Raw genomic sequence first — 14,464 nt, 5'->3', positions numbered from 1 at the left:
CAAGGAAGGACACACCACTGCAGAAAAGGGAGAGGCACCTTCTTTGCCTGCTGCCCAAACTGCTGCCTCTGCCAGCCCCACTCTGGGAGCTGGGCTCTAGGCCTGGCTCTTATATAGGCCTCTGCCCAGCAGTGACTCACAAGGGTGCTTGACCCACCCAATCAGGAGCCACCTGAAACAAAAGCCCCAACTCCCTCTGACCAGGCCAGCCCAGAGAGCTCGTTAGCAGCAGCCCCACCTAGCTAGAACTTCCCAGAAGTTAAGTTAAGTCAAGGCCCCCTGCAGTAGTCCTTGCCTAGCTCTCCCTTCCTGCTAGCAGCAAGCACTGTCTAGTTCCTCGGGGGTCCCCAGAAAGCCTCCCCAACTTCCAACAAGGCCCACAAAAGGCCCAGGCAGAGCCCAGACACTGCTGCGCAAACTGCTGCGTCTGTTTGCTGCCTCTGTTTGCTGTGCTCTGCAGCTCATCACTGCACCATGACAAGAACAGGTGCGTTTTCACCAAAACAGAGCTGGCCATGCCCACCTCTCTGCCTCTGGGCTGCATCCTGCTCTGCCCCGGCCTGTACCTCCCCCTGCTCCTGGGGCATCTGCACAGGCCACAGGCACACACTAGTGCCCTCCCCATTCCAGCACCTGCCACAGGGGCAGACCTCTGCAGCCAAGGCCTCCCCTTAACCCTGCCTCCCGCCTCTCTGCCCAAAGCTCCCCGTCTGCCGGGGGGAAGCAAGGAGGCTGCGGCAACAAGAGCCACACAGAGAGTGAGGGAGGGCAGCTCCTCCGTGCCCTTTGGGGGAGCTGGTCTTGTCATAGGTTTGCTCAGGGGATCTGGGCCTTGTGTTGGGGGTTCTGGGCTTGTTGTGCGGGTGCTGAGGGTCACTGAACTTTGTGTTGGGAGTGCTGAGTGCATCTGCTTGTTGTGTTGGTGGTGCTAGGTTTGTTTTCGGGCTGCTCAGTGGAGCTGAGCCTTGTGTTGCGGGTGCTGGGGTTGTCATGGTGGTGCTTAGGGGATCTGGGCGTTGTGCAGGAGGTGCTGAGCCTTTTGTTGTGAGTGCTAGGCTTGTCGTGGGGGTGCAGAGGGGATCTGGACCTTTCTTATGGGGCTGCTGGGCTTGTTTTGGGGGATCTGGGCCTTGTGTTGGGGGTGCTGGGCTTGTGGTGGGAGTGCTGAGAGGATCTCGGCGTTGTGTTGGGGGTTCTGGGCTTGTTGCGGGGGTGCTGAGGGTCACTGAGGCTTGTGTTGGGAGTGGTGGGGTTGTTGTGGGGGTGCTGAGGAGATCTGGGCCTTGTGTAGAGAGTACTGAGGGGATGTGGGCCTTGTGTTGGGGGTGCTGGGCTTGTTGTGGGTCAGCTGAGGGGATCTGGGCGTTGTGTTTGGGGTGCTAGGCTTGTTTTCGGGCTGCTCAGTGGAGCTGAGCCTTGTTTTGGAGGTGCTGAGCCTTGTATTGGGAGTGCTGGGATTGTTGTGGGGGTGCTGAGGGGATCTCGACCTTTCTTGTGCGGATCTTGAGGGGATGTGGGCCTTGTGTTGGGGGTGCTGGGCCATGTTTTGGGGTTGCTGAGGCGATTTGGGCGTTGTGTTGGGGGCACTGGGCTTGACGTGAGGGGTTGCTGAGGGGATCTGGATCTCTTTTTGGGAGTCCTGAACTTGTCATGGGGGTGCTGAGGGGATGTGGGCCTTGTGTTGAGCGTTCTGGGCTTGTTCTGGGAGTGCTGAGGGGATCTAGACCTTGTTTTGCAGGTGCTGAGGGGACCTGGTCCTAGTATTGTGGGTGCTGAGGGGATCTGGGCGTTGTGTTGGTGGTGCTGGGCTTATGGGGGTGCTGAGGGGTCTGGCCCTTGTATTGGGGTTTCTGGGTTTCTCAGGGTACTGAAAGGGATCAGGGTCTTGTTTTGGGTTTGCTGGGCTTGGTAGGGTGCGGAGGGGATCTGGACATTGTTTTGGAGGTGCTGGGCTTGTCGTGGGGGTGCTGAGGGGATCTGGGCATTGTGTAGGTGGTGCGGGGCTTGTAGTGCGGGTGCAGAGGGGATCTGGGCCTTGTATTGGGGGGCTGGGCTTATGGGGGTGCGGAGGGGATCTTGGGCTTGTGTTGGGGGTGCTCGGCTTATGGGGGTGCTGAAGGGATCTGGGCGTTCTGTTGTGGGTGCTGGGCTTGTGGTGGGATTGCTGAGGGGATCTGGGCGTTGTTTTGGAGGTGCTGGGCTTGTCGTGGGGGTGCTGAGAGGATCTGTGCATTGTGTTGGGGGAGCTCTGCTTGTTGTGGGGGTGCGGAGGGGATCTGGGTGTTGTGTTCGGGGTGCTGGGCTTTGTTTTGGGGGTGCTGAGGGGATCTGGGTGTTGTTTTGGAGGTGCTGGGCTTGTGGTGGGGGTGCTGAGGGGATCTGGGTGGGGTGTGTGTTTGTTGTGTTGAGCTTGTGGGCGCGCAGAGGGGATCTGGGCCTTGTGTTGGAGGTGTCGGGTTTGTCATAGGGATACTGAGGGGTCTGGGCCTTGTCTTGGGGTGCTGAGTGGATTTGGGCTGCATGTTTGTTTTGTGTTGAGCTTGTGGGATTGCTGAGGGGATCTGGGGCTTGTCATAGGGTTGCTGAGGGGATCTGGGCGTTGTGTTGGAAGTGTTGGGCTTGTCATAGGGGTACTGAGGGGTCTGGGCCTTGTCTTGGGAGTGCTGGGCCTTGTGTTGGGGCTGCTGAGGGGATCTGGGCTTTGTGTTTGTTGTGTTGAGCTTGTGGGAGTGCTGAGGGCATCTGGGGCTTGTTTTGGAGGTGTTGAGCTTGTGTTGCAGGTGCTGGACTTTTTGTGGGAGTGCAGAGGGGAGCTGGGCGTTGTGTTGGAGTTGCTGGGCCTTGTTGTGGGGTTGCTAAGGGGATCTGGGCTTGTTTTCGAGGTGCTGGGTTTGTGTTGCGGGGGCTGGCCTTGTTTTGGGGGTGCAGAGGGGATCTGGGTGTTGTGTTGGGGGTGCTGGTCTTGTCATGAGGGTACTGACCGGGATCTGGGTGTGGTGTTGGGGGTGCTGGGCTTGTTGTGGGGGTGCTGAGGGTATTTGGACATTGTTTTCGAGGTGCTGGGCTTGTGGTGGGTGTGCAGAGGGGATCTGGGCTGTGTGTTTGTTGTTTTGGGCTTGTGGGAGTGCTGAGGGGATCGGGGCCCTGTGTTGGGGGTGCTGGGCATTCTGTACGAGTGCGGTGGGGATCTGGGGCTTCTATTGGAGATGCTGGGCTTGTGGTGGGGATGCAGAGGGGATCTGGGGCTTGTTTTCGAGGTGCTGGGCTTTGTTGTGGGGGTGCCGAGGGGATCTGGGCCTTGTGTTGGGGGTGCTGGACTTGTCATAGTGGTGCTGAGGGGATCTGGGCATTGCGTTGGGGGTGCAGAGGGGATCTGGGCGTTGTGGTGGGGCTGCTGAGGTGATCTGGGGCATTGTTTTGGAGGTGCGGGGCTTGTAGTGGGGGTGCTGAGGGGATCTGGCCATGTTTTCGAGGTGCTGGGCCTTTTTTCCGTGGTGTAGAGGAGATCTGGGCGTTGTGTTGGGGGTGCTGGGCTTGTGGTGGGGGTGCTGAGGGTATGTGGGCATTGTGTTTGGGGTGCTGGGCTTTGTTGTGGGGGTGCTGAGGGGATCTGGCCTTGTTTTCGACGTGCTGGGCCTTTTTTCCGTGGCGCAGAGGAGATCTGGGCATTGTGTTGGGGGTGGTGGGCCTTGTGTTCTGCTTGCAGCAGCGATCTGGAGCTGTCATGGGGGTGGAGAGGGGATGTGGGCTTGTATTTCGGGTGCTGGGTCTTTTTTTAGTGGGGGTGCTGAGGGGATCTGGGCATTGTTTTGGAGGTCTTGGGCTTGTCCTGGGTGTACTGAGTGGTCAGGGCCTTGTATTGCGGGTGCTGGGCTTGTTGTGGGGTTGCTGTGTGGATCTGGGCTGTGTGTTTGTTGTGTTGAGCTTGTGGGAGTGTTGAGGGGATCATGGGCTTGTTTTTGAGGTGTTGGGCTTGTGTTGCGGGTGCTGGGCTTGTTTTGGGGGTGCAGAGGGAAGCTGGGCATTGTGTTGGAGGTGCTGGGCCTTGTGTTGGGGGATCTGGGTGTTGTGTTGGGGGTGCTAGGCTTGTTTTCGGGCTGCTCAGTGGAGCTGGGTGTTGTGTTGGGGGTGCTAGTCTTGTCATGAGGGTACTGAACGGGATCTGGGCGTTGTGTTGGGGGTGCTGGGCTTGTGGTGGGGGTGCTGAGGGGATCTGGGCGTTGTGTTTGGGGTGCTGGGCTTTGTTGTTGGGGTGCTTAGGGGATCTGGGCCTTGTGTTGGGGGTGCTGGACTTGTCATAGTGGTGCTGAGGGGATCTGGGCATTGCGTTGGGGGTGCAGAGGGGATCTGGGCGTTGTGGTGGGGCTGCTGAGGTGATCTGGGGCATTGTTTTGGAGGTGTGGGGCTTGTAGTGGGGATGCTGAGGGGATCTGGCCATGTTTTCGAGGTGCTGGGCCTTTTTTTCCGTGGTGTAGAGGAGATCTGGGCGTTGTGTTGGGGGTGCTGGGCTTGTGGTGGGGGTGCTGAGGGTATGTGGGCATTGTGTTGGGGGTGCTGGGCTTTGTTGTGGGGGTGCAGAGGGGATCTGGGCCTTGTGTTGGGGGTGCTGGACTTGTCATAGTGGTGCTGAGGGGATCTGGGCATTGCGTTGGGGGTGCAGAGGGGATCTGGGGCATTGTTTTGGAGGTGCGGGGCTTGTAGTGGGGGTGCTGAGGGGATCTGGCCATGTTTTCGAGGTGCTGGGCCTTTTTTTCCGTGGTGTAGAGGAGATCTGGGCGTTGTGTTGGGGGTGCTGGGCTTGTTTTCGGGCTGCTCAGTGGAGCTGAGTGTTGTGTTGGGGGTGCTATTCTTGTCATGAGGGTACTGAACGGGATCTGGGCATTGTGTTTGGGGTGCTGGACTTGTGGTGGGGGTGCTGAGGGGATCTGGGCATTGTTTTGGAGGTGCTGGCCTTGTGGTGGGAGTGCCTAGGGGATCTGGGCTGTGTGTTGGGGGTTGCTCGTGGGATCTGGGCGTTGTGGTGGGGCTGCTGAGGGGATCTGGGGCTTGTTTTCGACGTGCTGGGCTTGTAGTGGGGGTGCTGAGGGGATCTGGCCTTGTTTTCGACGTGCTGGGCCTTTTTTCCGTGGCGCAGAGGAGATCTGGGCATTGTGTTGGGGGTGGTGGGCCTTGTGTTCTGCTTGCAGCAGCGATCTGGAGCTGTCAGGGGGGTGGAGAGGGGATCTGGGCTTGTATTTCGGGTGCTGGGTCTTTTTTTAGTGGGGGTGCTGAGGGGATCTGGGCATTGTTTTGGAGGTCTTGGGCTTGTCCTGGGTGTACTGAGTGGTCAGGGCCTTGTATTGCGGGTGCTGGGCTTGTTGTGGGGTTGCTGTGTGGATCTGGGCTGTGTGTTTGTTGTGTTGAGCTTGTGGGAGTGTTGAGGGGATCATGGGCTTGTTTTTGAGGTGTTGGGCTTGTGTTGCGGGTGCTGGGCTTGTTTTGGGGGTGCAGAGGGAAGCTGGGCATTGTGTTGGAGGTGCTGGGCCTTGTGTTGGGGGATCTGGGTGTTGTGTTGGGGGTGCTAGGCTTGTTTTCGGGCTGCTCAGTGGAGCTGGGTGTTGTGTTGGGGGTGCTAGTCTTGTCATGAGGGTACTGAACGGGATCTGGGCGTTGTGTTGGGGGTGCTGGGCTTGTGGTGGGGGTGCTGAGGGGATCTGGGCGTTGTGTTTGGGGTGCTGGGCTTTGTTGTTGGGGTGCTTAGGGGATCTGGGCCTTGTGTTGGGGGTGCTGGACTTGTCATAGTGGTGCTGAGGGGATCTGGGCATTGCGTTGGGGGTGCAGAGGGGATCTGGGCGTTGTGGTGGGGCTGCTGAGGTGATCTGGGGCATTGTTTTGGAGGTGTGGGGCTTGTAGTGGGGATGCTGAGGGGATCTGGCCATGTTTTCGAGGTGCTGGGCCTTTTTTTCCGTGGTGTAGAGGAGATCTGGGCGTTGTGTTGGGGGTGCTGGGCTTGTGGTGGGGGTGCTGAGGGTATGTGGGCATTGTGTTGGGGGTGCTGGGCTTTGTTGTGGGGGTGCAGAGGGGATCTGGGCCTTGTGTTGGGGGTGCTGGACTTGTCATAGTGGTGCTGAGGGGATCTGGGCATTGCGTTGGGGGTGCAGAGGGGATCTGGGCGTTGTGGTGGGGCTGCTGAGGTGATCTGGGGCATTGTTTTGGAGGTGCGGGGCTTGTAGTGGGGGTGCTGAGGGGATCTGGCCATGTTTTCGAGGTGCTGGGCCTTTTTTCCGTGGTGTAGAGGAGATCTGGGCGTTGTGTTGGGGGTGCTGGGCTTGTCATGAGGGTACTGAACGGGATCGGGGCGTTGTGTTGGGGGTGCTGGGCTTGTTGTGGGGGTGCTGAGGGTATGTGGGCATTGTGTTTGGGGTGCTGGGCTTTGTTGTGGGGGTGCTGAGGGGATCTGGGCATTGTTTTGGAGGTGCTGGCCTTGTGGTGGGAGTGCCTAGGGGATCTGGGCTGTGTGTTGGGGGGTTGCTCATGGGATCTGGGCGTTGTGGTGGGGCTGCTGAGGGGATCTGGGGCTTGTTTTCGAGGTGCTGGGCTTGTCATGCAGGCTGCTGGGCTTTTTGTAGAAGTGCAGAGGGGAGCTGGGCGTTGTGTTGGAGCTGCTGGGCCTTGTTTTGGGGGTGCTGAGGGGATCTGGGCCTTGTTTTGGGGTTGCTGAGGGGATTGGGGCATTGTGTTGGGGGTGCTGGGCTTGTGGTAGGGGTGCTGAGGGGATCTGGGCATTGCGTTGGGGGTACAGGGCTTGTGGTGGGGTTGCTGAGGGGATCGGGACGTTGTTTTCGAGGTGCTGGGCTTGTAGTGGGGGTGCTGAGGGGATCTGGCCTTGTTTTCGACGTGCTGGGCCTTTTTTCCATGGCGCAGAGGAGATCTGGGCATTGTGTTGGGGGTGGTGGGCCTTGTGTTCTGCTTGCAGCAGCGATCTGGAGCTGTCATGGGGGTGGAGAGGGGATGTGGGCTTGTATTTCGGGTGCTGAGTCTTTTTTTAGTGGGGGTGCTGAGGGGATCTGGGCATTGTTTTGGAGGTCTTGGGCTTGTCCTGGGTGTACTGAGTGGTCAGGGCCTTGTATTGCGGGTGCTGGGCTTGTTGTGGGGTTGCTGTGTGGATCTGGGCTGTGTGTTTGTTGTGTTGAGCTTGTGGGAGTGTTGAGGGGATCATGGGCTTGTTTTTGAGGTGTTGGGCTTGTGTTGCGGGTGCTGGGCTTGTTTTGGGGGTGCAGAGGGAAGCTGGGCATTGTGTTGGAGGTGCTGGGCCTTGTGTCGGGGGATCTGGGTGTTGTGTTGGGGGTGCTAGGCTTGTTTTCGGGCTGCTCAGTGGAGCTGGGTGTTGTGTTGGGGGTGCTAGTCTTGTCATGAGGGTACTGAACGGGATCTGGGCGTTGTGTTGGGGGTGCTGGGCTTGTGGTGGGGGTGCTGAGGGGATCTGGGCGTTGTGTTTGGGGTGCTGGGCTTTGTTGTGGGGGTGCAGAGGGGATCTGGGCCTTGTGTTGGGGGTGCTGGACTTGTCATAGTGGTGCTGAGGGGATCTGGGCATTGCGTTGGGGGTGCAGAGGGGATCTGGGCGTTGTGGTGGGGCTGCTGAGGTGATCTGGGGCATTGTTTTGGAGGTGCGGGGCTTGTAGTGGGGATGCTGAGGGGATCTGGCCATGTTTTCGAGGTGCTGGGCCTTTTTTTCCGTGGTGTAGAGGAGATCTGGGCGTTGTGTTGGGGGTGCTGGGCTTGTTGTGGGGGTGCTGAGGGTATGTGGGCATTGTGTTGGGGGTGCTGGGCTTTGTTGTGGGGGTGCAGAGGGGATCTGGGCCTTGTGTTGGGGGTGCTGGACTTGTCATAGTGGTGCTGAGGGGATCTGGGCATTGCGTTGGGGGTGCAGAGGGGATCTGGGCGTTGTGGTGGGGCTGCTGAGGTGATCTGGGGCATTGTTTTGGAGGTGTGGGGCTTGTAGTGGGGGTGCTGAGGGGATCTGGCCATGTTTTCGAGGTGCTGGGCCTTTTTTCCGTGGTGTAGAGGAGATCTGGGCGTTGTGTTGGGGGTGCTGGGCTTGTCATGAGGGTACTGAACGGGATCGGGGCGTTGTGTTGGGGGTGCTGGGCTTGTTGTGGGGGTGCTGAGGGTATGTGGGCATTGTGTTTGGGGTGCTGGGCTTTGTTGTGGGGGTGCTGAGGGGATCTGGGCATTGTTTTGGAGGTGCTGGCCTTGTGGTGGGAGTGCCTAGGGGATCTGGGCTGTGTGTTGGGGGGTTGCTCATGGGATCTGGGCGTTGTGGTGGGGCTGCTGAGGGGATCTGGGGCTTGTTTTCGAGGTGCTGGGCTTGTCATGCAGGCTGCTGGGCTTTTTGTAGAAGTGCAGAGGGGAGCTGGGCGTTGTGTTGGAGCTGCTGGGCCTTGTTTTGGGGGTGCTGAGGGGATCTGGGCCTTGTTTTGGGGTTGCTGAGGGGATCGGGGCATTGTGTTGGGGGTGCTGGGCTTGTGGTAGGGGTGCTGAGGGGATCTGGGCATTGCGTTGGGGGTGCAGGGCTTGTGGTGGGGTTGCTGAGGGGATCGGGACGTTGTTTTCGAGGTGCTGGGCTTGTAGTGGGGGTGCTGAGGGGATCTGGCCTTGTTTTCGACGTGCTGGGCCTTTTTTCCGTGGCGCAGAGGAGATCTGGGCATTGTGTTGGGGGTGGTGGGCCTTGTGTTCTGCTTGCAGCAGCGATCTGGAGCTGTCATGGGGGTGGAGAGGGGATGTGGGCTTGTATTTCGGGTGCTGGGTCTTTTTTTAGTGGGGGTGCTGAGGGGATCTGGGCATTGTTTTGGAGGTCTTGGGCTTGTCCTGGGTGTACTGAGTGGTCAGGGCCTTGTATTGCGGGTGCTGGGCTTGTTGTGGGGTTGCTGTGTGGATCTGGGCTGTGTGTTTGTTGTGTTGAGCTTGTGGGAGTGTTGAGGGGATCATGGGCTTGTTTTGGAGGTGCTGTGCTTGTGTTGGGGGTGCTGGGCTTGTTTTGGGGGTGCAGAGGGAAGCTGGGCGTTGTGTTGGAGTTGCTGGGCCTTGTGTCGGGGGATCTGGGTGTTGTGTTGGGGGTGCTAGGCTTGTTTTCGGGCTGCTCAGTGGAGCTGGGTGTTGTGTTGGGGGTGCTAGTCTTGTCATGAGGGTACTGAACGGGATCTGGGCGTTGTGTTGGGGGTGCTGGGCTTGTGGTGGGGGTGCTGAGGGGATCTGGGCGTTGTGTTTGGGGTGCTGGGCTTTGTTGTGGGGGTGCTTAGGGGATCTGGGCCTTGTGTTGGGGGTGCTGGACTTGTCATAGTGGTGCTGAGGGGATCTGGGCATTGCGTTGGGGGTGCAGAGGGGATCTGGGCGTTGTGGTGGGGCTGCTGAGGTGATCTGGGGCATTGTTTTGGAGGTGTGGGGCTTGTAGTGGGGATGCTGAGGGGATCTGGCCATGTTTTCGAGGTGCTGGGCCTTTTTTTCCGTGGTGTAGAGGAGATCTGGGCGTTGTGTTGGGGGTGCTGGGCTTGTGGTGGGGGTGCTGAGGGTATGTGGGCATTGTGTTGGGGGTGCTGGGCTTTGTTGTGGGGGTGCAGAGGGGATCTGGGCCTTGTGTTGGGGGTGCTGGACTTGTCATAGTGGTGCTGAGGGGATCTGGGCATTGCGTTGGGGGTGCAGAGGGGATCTGGGCGTTGTGGTGGGGCTGCTGAGGTGATCTGGGGCATTGTTTTGGAGGTGCGGGGCTTGTAGTGGGGGTGCTGAGGGGATCTGGCCATGTTTTCGAGGTGCTGGGCCTTTTTTCCGTGGTGTAGAGGAGATCTGGGCGTTGTGTTGGGGGTGCTGGGCTTGTCATGAGGGTACTGAACGGGATCGGGGCGTTGTGTTGGGGGTGCTGGGCTTGTTGTGGGGGTGCTGAGGGTATGTGGGCATTGTGTTTGGGGTGCTGGGCTTTGTTGTGGGGGTGCTGAGGGGATCTGGGCATTGTTTTGGAGGTGCTGGCCTTGTGGTGGGAGTGCCTAGGGGATCTGGGCTGTGTGTTGGGGGGTTGCTCATGGGATCTGGGCGTTGTGGTGGGGTGCTGAGGGGATCTGGGGCTTGTTTTCGAGGTGCTGGGCTTGTCATGCAGGCTGCTGGGCTTTTTGTAGAAGTGCAGAGGGGAGCTGGGCGTTGTGTTGGAGCTGCTGGGCCTTGTTTTGGGGGTGCTGAGGGGATCTGGGCCTTGTTTTGGGGTTGCTGAGGGTATTGGGGCATTGTGTTGGGGGTGCTGGGCTTGTGGTAGGGGTGCTGAGGGGATCTGGGCATTGCGTTGGGGGTACAGGGCTTGTGGTGGGGTTGCTGAGGGGATCGGGACGTTGTTTTCGAGGTGCTGGGCTTGTAGTGGGGGTGCTGAGGGGATCTGGCCTTGTTTTCGACGTGCTGGGCCTTTTTTCCGTGGCGCAGAGGAGATCTGGGCATTGTGTTGGGGGTGGTGGGCCTTGTGTTCTGCTTGCAGCAGCGATCTGGAGCTGTCATGGGGGTGGAGAGGGGATGTGGGCTTGTATTTCGGGTGCTGGGTCTTTTTTTAGTGGGGGTGCTGAGGGGATCTGGGCATTGTTTTGGAGGTCTTGGGCTTGTCCTGGGTGTACTGAGTGGTCAGGGCCTTGTATTGCGGGTGCTGGGCTTGTTGTGGGGTTGCTGTGTGGATCTGGGCTGTGTGTTTGTTGTGTTGAGCTTGTGGGAGTGTTGAGGGGATCATGGGCTTGTTTTTGAGGTGTTGGGCTTGTGTTGCGGGTGCTGGGCTTGTTTTGGGGGTGCAGAGGGAAGCTGGGCATTGTGTTGGAGGTGCTGGGCCTTGTGTCGGGGGATCTGGGTGTTGTGTTGGGGGTGCTAGGCTTGTTTTCGGGCTGCTCAGTGGAGCTGGGTGTTGTGTTGGGGGTGCTAGTCTTGTCATGAGGGTACTGAACGGGATCTGGGCGTTGTGTTGGGGGTGCTGGGCTTGTGGTGGGGGTGCTGAGGGGATCTGGGCGTTGTGTTTGGGGTGCTGGGCTTTGTTGTGGGGGTGCAGAGGGGATCTGGGCCTTGTGTTGGGGGTGCTGGACTTGTCATAGTGGTGCTGAGGGGATCTGGGCATTGCGTTGGGGGTGCAGAGGGGATCTGGGCGTTGTGGTGGGGCTGCTGAGGTGATCTGGGGCATTGTTTTGGAGGTGCGGGGCTTGTAGTGGGGATGCTGAGGGGATCTGGCCATGTTTTCGAGGTGCTGGGCCTTTTTTTCCGTGGTGTAGAGGAGATCTGGGCGTTGTGTTGGGGGTGCTGGGCTTGTAGTGGGGGTGCTGAGGGTATGTGGGCATTGTGTTGGGGGTGCTGGGCTTTGTTGTGGGGGTGCAGAGGGGATCTGGGCCTTGTGTTGGGGGTGCTGGACTTGTCATAGTGGTGCTGAGGGGATCTGGGCATTGCGTTGGGGGTGCAGAGGGGATCTGGGCGTTGTGGTGGGGCTGCTGAGGTGATCTGGGGCATTGTTTTGGAGGTGTGGGGCTTGTAGTGGGGGTGCTGAGGGGATCTGGCCATGTTTTCGAGGTGCTGGGCCTTTTTTCCGTGGTGTAGAGGAGATCTGGGCGTTGTGTTGGGGGTGCTGGGCTTGTCATGAGGGTACTGAACGGGATCGGGGCGTTGTGTTGGGGGTGCTGGGCTTGTTGTGGGGGTGCTGAGGGTATGTGGGCATTGTGTTTGGGGTGCTGGGCTTTGTTGTGGGGGTGCTGAGGGGATCTGGGCATTGTTTTGGAGGTGCTGGCCTTGTGGTGGGAGTGCCTAGGGGATCTGGGCTGTGTGTTGGGGGGTTGCTCATGGGATCTGGACGTTGTGGTGGGGCTGCTGAGGGGATCTGGGGCTTGTTTTCGAGGTGCTGGGCTTGTCATGCAGGCTGCTGGGCTTTTTGTAGAAGTGCAGAGGGGAGCTGGGCGTTGTGTTGGAGCTGCTGGGCCTTGTTTTGGGGGTGCTGAGGGGATCTGGGCCTTGTTTTGGGGTTGCTGAGGGGATTGGGGCATTGTGTTGGGGGTGCTGGGCTTGTGGTAGGGGTGCTGAGGGGATCTGGGCATTGCGTTGGGGGTGCAGGGCTTGTGGTGGGGTTGCTGAGGGGATCGGGACGTTGTTTTCGAGGTGCTGGGCTTGTAGTGGGGGTGCTGAGGGGATCTGGCCTTGTTTTCGACGTGCTGGGCCTTTTTTCCGTGGCGCAGAGGAGATCTGGGCATTGTGTTGGGGGTGGTGGGCCTTGTGTTCTGCTTGCAGCAGCGATCTGGAGCTGTCATGGGGGTGGAGAGGGGATGTGGGCTTGTATTTCGGGTGCTGGGTCTTTTTTTAGTGGGGGTGCTGAGGGGATCTGGGCATTGTTTTGGAGGTCTTGGGCTTGTCCTGGGTGTACTGAGTGGTCAGGGCCTTGTATTGCGGGTGCTGGGCTTGTTGTGGGGTTGCTGTGTGGATCTGGGCTGTGTGTTTGTTGTGTTGAGCTTGTGGGAGTGTTGAGGGGATCATGGGCTTGTTTTTGAGGTGTTGGGCTTGTGTTGCGGGTGCTGGGCTTGTTTTGGGGGTGCAGAGGGAAGCTGGGCATTGTGTTGGAGGTGCTGGGCCTTGTGTCGGGGGATCTGGGTGTTGTGTTGGGGGTGCTAGGCTTGTTTTCGGGCTGCTCAGTGGAGCTGGGTGTTGTGTTGGGGGTGCTAGTCTTGTCATGAGGGTACTGAACGGGATCTGGGCGTTGTGTTGGGGGTGCTGGGCTTGTGGTGGGGGTGCTGAGGGGATCTGGGCGTTGTGTTTGGGGTGCTGGGCTTTGTTGTTGGGGTGCTTAGGGGATCTGGGCCTTGTGTTGGGGGTGCTGGACTTGTCATAGTGGTGCTGAGGGGATCTGGGCTGTGTGTTGGGGGTTGCTCATGGGATCTGGGCGTTGTGGTGGGGCTGCTGAGGGGATCTGGGACTTGTTTTCGACGTGCTGGGCTTGTAGTGGGGATGCTGAGGGGATCTGGCCATGTTTTCGAGGTGCTGGGCCTTTTTTTCCGTGGTGTAGAGGAGATCTGGGCATTGTGTTGGGGGTGCTGGGCTTGTTTTCGGGCTGCTCAGTGGAGCTGAGTGTTGTGTTGGGGGTGCTATTCTTGTCATGAGGGTACTGAACGGGATCTGGGCATTGTGTTTGGGGTGCTGGACTTGTGGTGGGGGTGCTGAGGGGATCTGGGCATTGTTTTGGAGGTGCTGGCCTTGTGGTGGGAGTGCCTAGGGGATCTGGGCTGTGTGTTGGGGGTTGCTCATGGGATCTGGGCGTTGTGGTGGGGCTGCTGAGGGGATCTGGGACTTGTTTTCGACGTGCTGGGCTTGTAGTGGGGGTGCTGAGGGGATCTGGCCATGTTTTCGAGGTGCTGGGCCTTTTTTTCCGTGGTGTAGAGGAGATCTGGGCGTTGTGTTGGGGGTGCTGGGCTTGTTTTCGGGCTGCTCAGTGGAGCTGAGTGTTGTGTTGGGGGTGCTATTCTTGTCATGAGGGTACTGAACGGGATCTGGGCATTGTGTTTGGGGTGCTGGACTTGTGGTGGGGGTGCTGAGGGGATCTGGGCATTGTTTTGGAGGTGCTGGCCTTGTGGTGGGAGTGCCTAGGGGATCTGGGCTGTGTGTTGGGGGTTGCTCATGGGATCTGGGCGTTGTGGTGGGGCTGCTGAGGGGATCTGGGGCTTGTTTTCGACGTGCTGGGCTTGTAGTGGGGGTGCTGAGGGGATCTGGCCTTGTTTTCGACGTGCTGGGCCTTTTTTCCGTGGCGCAGAGGAGATCTGGGCATTGTGTTGGGGGTGGTGGGCCTTGTGTTCTGCTTGCAGCAGCGATCTGGAGCTGTCATGGGGGTGGAGAGGGGATGTGGGCTTGTATTTCGGGTGCTGGGTCTTTTTTTAGTGGGGGTGCTGAGGGGATCTGGGCATTGTTTTGGAGGTCTTGGGCTTGTCCTGGGTGTACTGAGTGGTCAGGGCCTTGTATTGCGGGTGCTGGGCTTGTTGTGGGGTTGCTGTGTGGATCTGGGCTGTGTGTTTGTTGTGTTGAGCTTGTGGGAGTGTTGAGGGGATCATGGGCTTGTTTTTGAGGTGTTGGGCTTGTGTTGCGGGTGCTGGGCTTGTTTTGGGGGTGCAGAGGGAAGCTGGGCATTGTGTTGGAGGTGCTGGGCCTTGTGTTGGGGGATCTGGGTGTTGTGTTGGGGGTGCTAGGCTTGTTTTCGGGCTGCTCAGTGGAGCTGGGTGTTGTGTTGGGGGTGCTAGTCTTGTCATGAGGGTACTGAACGGGATCTGGGCGTTGTGTTGGGGGTGCTGGGCTTGTGGTGGGGGTGCTGAGGGTATGTGGGCATTGTGTTGGGGGTGCTGGGCTTTGTTGTGGGGTGCAGAGGGGATCTGGGCCTTGTGTTGGGGGTGCTGGACTTGTCATAGTGGTGCTGAGGGGATCTGGGCATTGCGTTGGGGGTGCAGAGGGGATC

At 59.1% G+C, this 14,464-nt stretch overlaps 1 protein-coding gene across 1 annotated transcript in view; it reads right to left on the bottom strand.

Annotated features, from left to right (window-relative positions):
- LOC138066523 (otoferlin-like) overlaps positions 1-1,652 on the bottom strand; it is a 48,157-nt gene extending 46,505 nt beyond the window's left edge. Inside the window, 1 exon segment of the mRNA XM_068936390.1 lies at positions 1,598-1,652. Coding sequence (XP_068792491.1) covers positions 1,598-1,652 — 55 coding nt within the window.
- Between the last annotated feature and the right edge of the window lie 12,812 nt (positions 1,653-14,464).

The sequence above is a fragment of the Struthio camelus genome, chromosome 3, assembly GCF_040807025.1.
Source record: "Struthio camelus isolate bStrCam1 chromosome 3, bStrCam1.hap1, whole genome shotgun sequence".
Taxonomy (NCBI): domain Eukaryota; kingdom Metazoa; phylum Chordata; class Aves; order Struthioniformes; family Struthionidae; genus Struthio; species Struthio camelus.
The sequence above is the reverse complement of the archived record's forward strand: the minus strand, read 5'-3'. Positions and strand labels throughout refer to the sequence as shown.